The 10,235-nt window shown below is 39.1% G+C and overlaps 1 protein-coding gene across 1 annotated transcript in view; it reads right to left on the minus strand.

Moving 5' to 3' along the window:
* Window positions 1-10,235, minus strand: part of LOC123968254 (dolichyl-diphosphooligosaccharide--protein glycosyltransferase subunit STT3B-like) — a 63,588-nt gene that overhangs the window by 5,406 nt on the left and 47,947 nt on the right. Inside the window, exons 6-12 of the mRNA XM_046044889.1 lie at window positions 9,786-9,884; window positions 7,881-8,027; window positions 7,056-7,104; window positions 6,006-6,160; window positions 4,049-4,260; window positions 1,939-2,126; window positions 474-645 (exon numbers count right to left, since the gene is read on the minus strand). Coding sequence (XP_045900845.1) covers window positions 474-645; window positions 1,939-2,126; window positions 4,049-4,260; window positions 6,006-6,160; window positions 7,056-7,104; window positions 7,881-8,027; window positions 9,786-9,884 — 1,022 coding nt within the window. The remainder of the gene's footprint in view (window positions 1-473; window positions 646-1,938; window positions 2,127-4,048; window positions 4,261-6,005; window positions 6,161-7,055; window positions 7,105-7,880; window positions 8,028-9,785; window positions 9,885-10,235) is intronic.

A 10,235-nucleotide genomic window follows, 5' to 3' on the forward strand; every position in this document is an offset into this window, starting at 1 on the left:
GACCGAATACTGCCTCAGGACTCCGACTCCACGTCAAGTCACGGCGGGTTCAGCCGGGGAGAGGAGAGGTGTCAAGCAGCAGAGGAGCTTGAGGGGGGTCGGACATCAGAGAGGCAGCATGTAGAGCCAGAATATTTTTACATCTAACAAATTAAGGAAGATTTTTCCAACCAAATCAGAGCTGGTGATTGGTTTTCTGTCGAGTTTGAATGAAGTGTGTTTTACGATGAGCTAACGGCACTTAGTTCGGTGAAAGAGAGAAACATGACTTTGTATTTTTCTGTTTGAGAAGGAAAATAAACAGGTGCAAGAATATTTGCTGTCTTAACATTTTGTTAATTAGACTAAGAGAGCTTGTGTAACATAGTGAAGTGGCTGCTCGCACACATCTCTCAGCTGAAACTATGTGGGAGGGCTGAGCTATTGGACTATAGATTGGCTAGCTCAGTGTTATAGGTGCAAGCTGCTCTCACCAGTGCTATGTGACTGTTGTTCCATGTGTTGTTGTCGACCAGCGTTGTTCTGTTTGCCATGCCTGCTATCTGGTAGCCGTAGTCCCACCAGGACATCACTCTGGCGTGCTCGTCAGTGTTCTGCCTCAGCCAGTAGTAGGCCTCCCTGAAGTCATCCAGGATGTTACGGGAGCTGGTGGAGAAAGTTACAGATGGGTAGAGGGTAAATTATGAATATGTGTAATAGTACATAGTATATACTATTACACACACACACACACACACACTATACAGTATGAGCTGACAGTAGCAATATAATTTACTGAATTAGAAAGTAAAACTCCTACTACATACACATTCATGCCTACCTATAGTGGCATCTGTCCATGCATATGGTTTGTTTTATGTGCCCAGGACTTGTGAGATCAGTCTGATATCAGGCCCCTGACGAACAGCCTCTAACTGACGTGACTGTTATAAGGATGTCTTGGTGAAAAGTCCCTATAATAGAATATCTGGTCTGATAATTGTTATTATACTTCCTCATCTCCCCTTTATACAGCTGTACAGTGTACTTAACACTACATTAAAAATGCTTTTAAATTTGTACAGCTATTCAACTATGTTTGGCAGCAGAATAGCTCCATGTCAAGAAAATAGAACCTTTCCATTTGATGGGGGTCTATTATATATTTAATCTACTGTGCTGCAGTATTTGGTATTTGTGGAGAGTATCAGTGTGGATCTGCTGTGAAATTATTTGGACAGCCTCTCTTCTGCATGAACAAAACAGGTTAAACCAACAACAGAATTTCAGAGTTAGCTTTAAACTGCAATATAACCCCCCCCGCACCCCAAAATACTAAAGCATCTGCTACATAGGGGGAGGGCCATTCTATGTATCTGTGTCCCAATGTCTCACAATCTGTCTAAGCTCACATACTGAAAGACATTTTTTCTTCGTTAGAAGTGATGACAACCCGGTCTGCTGATTAATGGGAACAGTGTCTGGAAAGCTGCTACTGTTGAATTTTTTAAATGTTGTTTTTCATTGCAAACAAACAGAAATCTCAGAGGCAGGTACTCTATGTCAAAACCTGGCCACCAAAATCACAAACTATCTGCCTGGAAAAATGTAAACTGTAATTTGGGTGAACTGACCCTCTACAGAGCTGCTAACCCTACAAGAATGCCATAAATATGGCTGTCAGTGGCTTTAGTGTCCTCAGAGTCTAAATGTTGTTTCACTGGCTTGTGCTCTTGTAAACAGTACAACAGAGATGTAAACAGGAATACTTGTTGGAGTGTTTTTGAAAATGTGCAAACTTAAAGACAGTGAACATTTGACTTTTGAACATCACTGTTATCTTATTATCAGTGTTCACTGTAAAACTTACTGGTGTTGTGAAACGCCAAACTAAAACCTTACTTTATGTGACATATGGGAAGTGCACATGTTGTTTCACATGTTGTCATTAACTCTCACCCATCGTGGTTGTATGATGCCAGTACCACACTAGGGCTGGAATAGGCGTTGCTGGTGACCCAGGTGCAGTGGACGGCGAACATCATGAGCAGCATCAACATCAGCATGGTGACTATGGACTTGATGTTGGGGCCGAGGCCCTCCTCGGCCTTCTCCTGCTCCGATACGTGTTTGCGCACCTTACCGGCCTGCAGCAGACGGCACACACCGACAGGACACCGTTTTTAAATATAACCAAAACTCTTAACAAAACAGGGGTGTTGTAAAAATGAGCTGATAATATACAAGGACACAGTTAATTGCCCCCGTTGAGAGAACTCAGATACTGAACTCAGCTGTAGCTGTTTTAGGTCTCATTCAACACCGCCTTTCAGGAGACCTGTGATGTGGTGGTAATGCATTATTCCCACTGTATCAATTTGGAAGAAAAGCAGCAAAGGATGACAAAAGCATTGGACATTAGTGCTATTTGGTTTCCCTGAGGAAGGAGGAGAAGGAGAGTAATAAGGATTCAGCATGACCTGCTGTATACTGCGAATTACATTTTTTACTTCAAGATCCATCCATCAAGACAAGTGCTGTTCAGATATAGTTTTTGTGGGGTTATGTTATTAGATTTCATAAGATAACTAGCTTTGTATTGTATCACGCTGACTATGTGTCAACAATGCTTGTGGTGTATTGCCTCTTGTATGTAAGACTTTTGTACGAGTGGCTTTGTTTGTTCACAAGAAGTATTTTATGCTCTGTTCTTTTCATATTCAACTGGATATCTAAAATCAGAAAATAATAAAAACTATTCATTATGTCACTATTCATTCTATGAATCCAACACAATAACTAGTAATGGTTTGTGTTTTTTGTACTTGGATTTTATGCTCAGGTCAAAAATAAGAAGTGTAAAAAGCCAAGGACCGAATTTAAATTTGATATTTAATGTGTTGCATATGTGTGAGTAGGAAATTCTTTGTATGTTGCACTTGATAGCCTGACTTGCAGTAAATACACTTGGACAATAGCGCTACCTGATTTAATGGAACGAATATGAGCTTGAATATCAGTACATGTTTTTTTCCAATGAAATATTTTGAAAAATGTCACGTTAAAAGTCTTCGGTTGTTGTTGCTCTTACAAGAAATTATAATGTATAAAAGTACTTGAAAGTACTTATGTTGATGTTCAAGCTCATACTCATTACAATAAATCCGGCGCCGCCATTGCCCAAGTGTATTTGCTGCACGTGTATCAAGTCCAAGACACAGACGTCAGCAACTTCCTGGTCACACAAATTGGACACAATATGAAAGTCAAAATCGATCTGTGGCCCATTTTTTTATACTTTGTATTTTTGACTTGAACATAAAATTGAAAATACCTAAAAAAAGCTCTTACAGAGTATACAGATTTTACTACAGCCCTGTGTAAAAATTTTGTTTTTTTAAATTACTTAAAAGTTTATTTGACTTACAGCAGCATTCATTGATTTTTTTTTTTTTGGGCCACTTGGGGAAGAGAAACAAGTTGTTAATGCAACACTGACAGATCACTATGTTATTAAGTTCTTGGGGTTAGTGTGTTAGCAAACAATTGTCGATTTACACATCCAGCAGACCTTCATCTGGAGTTTTGTTTGAGGCCCCTTAGCAACGCATGCCTATTATTCAATCACTTTCTAGGTCTGTTACGGCCTCAACAAACAAGGCTGAAACGACGCTGATAAGAGCAGCGAGACTGAACCAGTAAAGTTGCGGGCTGACAGTTCACTACAATAAAGCAATTTCACATTACACAGTCATCTGATCCACTTTTTTAAAAAAATCAATATTTTAATTATTGCAGCTTCAAATATTATGTTTTGGTATTAGGTATGCAGGCTATGTGAGTTCCCTATGTTGTGTATTGTGTAATTAAAAGATATTCATTAATAAAAAAGAGGAACAGGGCCATTCTGACTTGAAGGTAAAAGGACAGAGTCATCCTTGTATCCTTGTATCAGTCTACAAAGATGACAGTTATGTACAGAAACAAACTTGGTACTTTTATGTACAACATGGTTGACATTAATGACAAAATGGCGACCCATCACACACACATTCTGACGACCGCTAACCTTGTCATAGAGGTTTCCGGCGTTCTTCCTGTCGTCCTCGTCGCTGCTGTCCTCTGCAGGAGGGCCCTGCTTCTTCATGTCGTCTCCCAGGTAGTGTTCAAAGACGCTGGAGAAGGCCACCGCCGATAGCATGCACACCACCGGAGTCAGAGTCAGCATCAAACGCACCATTACGCCAGCAAAATACACAGCACTGATGGCATACAAGGCCACTGGTGAGAGAAAAGCAGAGAAGAGAGGATATCACGATCCAAACCTGATGACATCACATACATATAAGTACCAAGTACAGAAACGCCAGCGATTTGTTTTGAAAAGGTATTTTTGGTTGACACAGTGGTTGGAAAAAGCCTTTCTGTTGCTTGCACCGAACAGACAGAACCAAAAGAGAAAAGGATCAGCGAATGAATACATAATGAATTAATCATTAGCAACAAAATCCATAAATAATGCTCACACCACATAACTTCATTTAATTTTCATTGATTTATAATGGTTAATAAGTTTATTTTTGCGCTTTTCTTCTTATCTAAACTCTCATATATTTAGTTTAATTTGTGCCGTTTATTTTAGAAATACTAATTCAATTTCCATTGAAGTTGTTAAAAATATCGTGTTATATTAGCTGTTGGCAGTTGTAAGAGTATACTTTACTTTCTCTTTATCAATATTATTATTTTAGCACAGAAACTTTCAAATTAAAATAACTTGAATGAAGTAACTCAAGTACACACAGGCAGATTTAGAAGCAAATCATCTGCATGACAAAGTGGCATCAGCGAGCAAGAGACTAAACTGACAATGTCAAGCAAAGTTAATGAGGCAGCGGGAAAAGCACAAATCCAAATGGGATGCACAGAGATGTTTTCATTCTAGGGCAAAAAGTTGTTTTGGGAGACACAGTGCCTGCCAATTTAGATTGTTTTTCTTTTTTCCTTTGTTAAGTTCCAAAAACTCTGAATATGAAGTTTTTTTCCCCCCATTATAGCCCAACTGATATTATAATATTGATACTGTAATGCACTGTGGGATATTTCAGAGATGAAAAATCAACTTATCAAAATTATTATTTTTTGACAAGAACATATCCAACATGTACAAGTATCCATGTAACTCTATTAAACATAAGCAAAAACTAAGAACTAAAGAAGAAATTCATTTCTTAAGAACCACTATGAAAGGAGATCTTTTAACTGTCATGTGGCATAATGGAGAAAAAAAAAAACAGTCCTGTGGAATTTTCTATTTTAAATCTGTCACTGAAAACACAGGCTCATGAGTATTAGTGCCAAACTGTTCCAGGAGTGAATGTGAATATTATGCACAGTCCAGGTTGAGAAAATGTGACTCATGAAATATGCTGACAAACAGGACATCATGCAGATATCAATTCAGGAAACAACAGGAGAACTGTATATGCACATACATAATTAATTAGGAAAAACCAAAACAAATAGCGCTCTAATCTTTGTGAGTGCCAGCAAATCTCACATTAAAGATGGACGGCTGCTTTCACGTTTCAGGAACTCTTCTGAAACATGTTTGTTTTAGAATTTTAGCAAAAACTTTCTAGATTACTGGTCACTTGAAAGAAACTTCATCTGTACAGTTTAAGGGTTACCATCTAAACAATTCACTGTCTATTATAAGTGTATATTATTATTATTACCCCACACCCTCACCCAGCGTGCCACGAGGCTCCTTGCCTTTAGATACATGCTTAAGTATCACTGTTTGATCTCAAGTCACTGTTGCTATAGCACTTGAAACTCCATCCAGCGAAGAAGAGCAGAGGATGAACTTGAAAGCCCTACACAAGCTAGTAAGTGGAGCTTGCAATCCTGCGATACCGGATCACAGTCCGATTGCATTTAAAGGAAATGTTTCATGACTGTTCTCAGTAATGGTGTTCTAATTTTTAAAGAAAGAACGACTTAGTCCGTGATACGGTTCTTACCAAAGACACGTTCATCGTTGATGTTCTTAATGCAGAACCAGAGGCCTGCTGGGAAGGTGCAGACGAGGATGTGTAGGTCAAAGAAGAAGGACACCCAGGTGGTGGGCTGGTGCTCAGATACAGACGCTATAATGGGAATGTGGATCTTAGCATAGCTGTGGACAACATGGAGGACAGAGAGACGTGAGAAACCACAGAAAAGGCATGATTAGGCAAAGGAAGAGAAAAAGGAGGTTTTATAATGACATGATTAAATTGTGAATGGATCATTAGTGTCAAACACACTTTCTGTTTAAGATAAAAACCACAGTAGTTAATTTTGTTCCCTTTAATTTCCACTTGACTAATTCTAAAACACTCTTATTGATAGCAAAGCTGTGAAATCTTACACGAACTGGGATGGCTGAGGAAATCAAGTCTGGCTGATGTCAGTTAACTTGGGTCAGAGGATGACCTCATTACTTTTACTGCACTGCAGCTAAACTTAACTTCTATACTGCGGCGTGTGCACAAACACACAAACATGTGTGCACATACACTCTGTGAGAGTTTTAGAGTTTTACAGCTGATGCTGCAGTCTGGCAGTTCTCTGTAAGCCCTGATCTGGGAGGGGAGAACATTATGTTTAGGATTTTATGATGGGGCTGAGTGACGGGATGACTGACTCGCTGTTAAACCATAAAAATATTTTTGCAGCTACATGAAGGTAAAGCTACAGTACTTGGTATGCATTCAATGTGTCTGATAGGAAAAGTCATCTCCATTTGTAAAAAATAGGTAACAACTTTCACCCGTGCACGAGAAAAAAGATTATACCTTGATCTTCTATTAAACATGCACTCAGATGGACTAAAGCTGAATAAATTAAAAGTTAGACTTCATAGTAAATCAACCAGTAGACAGGGTGGAATAAATCTTACTGAAACTTATTCCCACCCTTCTGTCTCATACAGTATAACGGATGGATAGGTAAATGTGCTAATGTACACAATTTAAATCAAATTATTAATCAGCACTGCTGTCAAATGCTTAATAATTGTGATGACTTACCCAGTATCCCAGAGGGAGTAGAAGCGCCCACTCCATGGAGCAATGTACCCTGAAGGGGAAAAACACACACACAAGCCATATGGAGAGTTACAACAAACGCACGTCTAACCCCGACCAACCTGTGTACACACACTTCTGTGGACTGTCAGTGATCTGTGTATGCTGCCACGCATCGTGTAATTGCTCTGCATCATTCCTACAGCGTGTATCGAACATATAATTACATAACTCAATGCAATATGCTTGTGTTGTTGTGTGTTGCAGGGCTGTACACAAGATAAGTGGCTGTAATGAGCTCTCTCCGGCCTGCTGTCCACTCAGCTCAGCAGTGCAATGATAAATGAGAACATATAAACAGATTACCACAGTTAGGCAGCCAGCAGGTGATCCTATCATACATAGATAATGGATGTAAGATGTCAGTGGAGGGGCTGATTCTAATCATAACCAGCTAATGCTGCAGTGTGCTACTCACACTACATGTTTTTATGGCCTGAATCCACATGACAACATACCCAGTCCATCTGTGTGTAGATGCATATGATGGATTGTCTTTCATATTTGTTTTTCTGCTTTATATCTAACCTATTTAAATGTTCTGTGTAATGTGTTGTAGGATGATCCTGATGAAGGCCACAAGCTGAAACCGAACATCAACTGATCTGGCAGAAATACGGCCTGATCTGCACAGGAGTTACCGTACCACAAAAGAAACTAAAATGTGGTTGCTTCATTTTCTAGTTTAGATTTTTTTTTTCTGCTGCAGATATTGTATTTGAGAGCTATTCAGTCGACCAACCCTTCCAAAAGGCAACGTGAACCAACCTGTGTATGTCAGATAGATGACAGAGAGGAAAACAGCTCCAGCAGCCAGAGAGACTCCGAGGAAGAACAGAGTCTGGAACTCCTGCTTGGTCAGTCTGTCCTTCAGGTACTGCAGGAAGGCATAGACCTGAAGCAGCACAAACACACCTGCAGAGACACAGCACAATACGGAATATACTCTTTGTTCAGGAGGTGAATATAGAATAATAATATCTTCTGCTTCCACTGGCTAAAACAGATAAGAACAACCAATACTTTTATTTTTAAAACTAAGGTATTGAGTGTTAACAATTTGAATAATCACGTCTTTATTGTTCTTTTTTATGATTTGCCGTTTGTGTCTTAAAGTGTCTTTCTAATGTACAATAAAACAGTTATTGAAGGATATTTAAAAACCATTATGTTATTTAAATGTGAACCAATTATTAGGGCTGAACGATTAATTGCATTTGCGATATTAACTAATCGCAAAGGCTGCGATTACACTCTGATCACATGACATGAGTGTAATCCAGTCTGCAGAGGAAGAATCAACTTCGCACATTTAGCTGTACCTTGAATTGTTGTTCAACGGCCTTGAGCTTGACAGAAGCTGACACTACAGAAATTTAGTGTCACACGGGGAATGAAAGTAGCACGCGCCACCCGCGGGTAACTTGGTGGAGGTAATGGGTGAAATCTTCAGGCCATCCGTGGCGGCAGGAAAAATGCAGAACACAAAGTCACGTGTAGTAAAGGTAAGCGTATTGCGGTGCCTGCGTCACACACACAGCCACCAGTCAGCTCAGGAAAAATCTATGTAACGGTGTTTCAAATAGTGTTGGGCCGATAGGACAATTACTAAGCATGTCTATTTTCGTTCACCAACTTTTGAATTGAACCTCAAACTGAGTATTTGTTTTGTTTGCTTGCTGGGAGGTAGAAAATGAGGTTTTTGATGAGATATGAACTCCTAGGAGATTTGAACTGAGATAAGGACTCATTAACTGGTGGTTGAACTGTGGGGTTTGTATTCAGCGCTTCTTGTTGACTATAATATACTGTGGTGAACTTAGTTTTTCTTGTTGTCTGTAGGTAAGCCTACTTGATAATATTATTTCATTATTTAATGCCATGACTTGACTCTCAAATTATCTTTCTCACATTATTATAATTTGATACTCCTCCACCAATGCTCATAATAATAATTCATGCAATTCATGCATCACCTAATTTCATCATTTAATCTATCTAATATTGTGTTGGTTATACTATACACTGATTTACTGCTTGTCCGTTTTAAATAATACAGAAGGTAAAGAGCTTAAAAATGAATCGCATATTAAATTGCAATCAGTATTTTGGTCGAAAAAACGCAATTAGATTATTTTCCAAAATCGTTCAGCCCTACCGAGTATGCAACCGCAGTGAAAGGTATCACATCCGCATTACGTACTATACTTGTGTTTCAGTACTGTGCATGTCTGAATGATTTAAGGAACCTCTGCAGCTAATAACACTGTACTCTTAGTGTCCTACATGGCAACACTGGAATGGTGATCTGAGATGAACTCATCATTATGATGTACTCTGGTTAAAAGGGATTGCATTTAAAGATCTACTTCTGTAGCAGATATCTATAGCCTATGGTCCTGACTGGACATTTTGTTTGTATTTTTATTTAAATATAACATTAGAGCTTCCAATGTACATATGTGCATGTGTGTACTGTATTACTATAGACCTGAAAAATGAGAATCTACCCTTTAATCTGGAGTGCATCAGCAGTACAGGCTAGAAAAATGTTTTTGCACTGAATGCTGATTTGTGTAAGATTTACTCCATAGTCCTGCAGGAAACACATATTATTGGCTTCCAATGCTATTTTCCAATTTCCACCCAGACCACAGGTCATTAGTTACTGACCTGCTGCGGCCATGTGTTCACTGGTCCTGATTGGCTGAAAGCCCACAAAGGGGATCTGCATGGACAAGACCAGGCCGATGATGTAGAAGGTGCTGTAGGCTGGAGGGAGAAACAACCAGTTAAAGACAAACCACTGCTTACTTACATGTGAGCAAAATCAACTGACTATTCATTTATCAAGCTTTCCACCCTCAGTAGGAAGCAATGGGTTTTGTGCTGGTAGCCACAGACAGAGTTGGGACGTCCACAAATGTATAAAATAAATATTTCTAGCTTTATTCTTTAAAGATTTTGCAAAAATGTCACTCTGCAGGTATGAAACCCAAACGTGTGCTCAAATGGAGAAATAGATCATATAAAAAACAATATGATGTAAAATCTATCATGACAAATAATATTAATACATTGAACACAATGATTCTAGGACCCCCCCCCCCCCCCCCCCCCCGC

Source organism: Micropterus dolomieu, linkage group LG03 (genome assembly GCF_021292245.1).
Source record: "Micropterus dolomieu isolate WLL.071019.BEF.003 ecotype Adirondacks linkage group LG03, ASM2129224v1, whole genome shotgun sequence".
NCBI lineage: Eukaryota > Metazoa > Chordata > Actinopteri > Centrarchiformes > Centrarchidae > Micropterus > Micropterus dolomieu.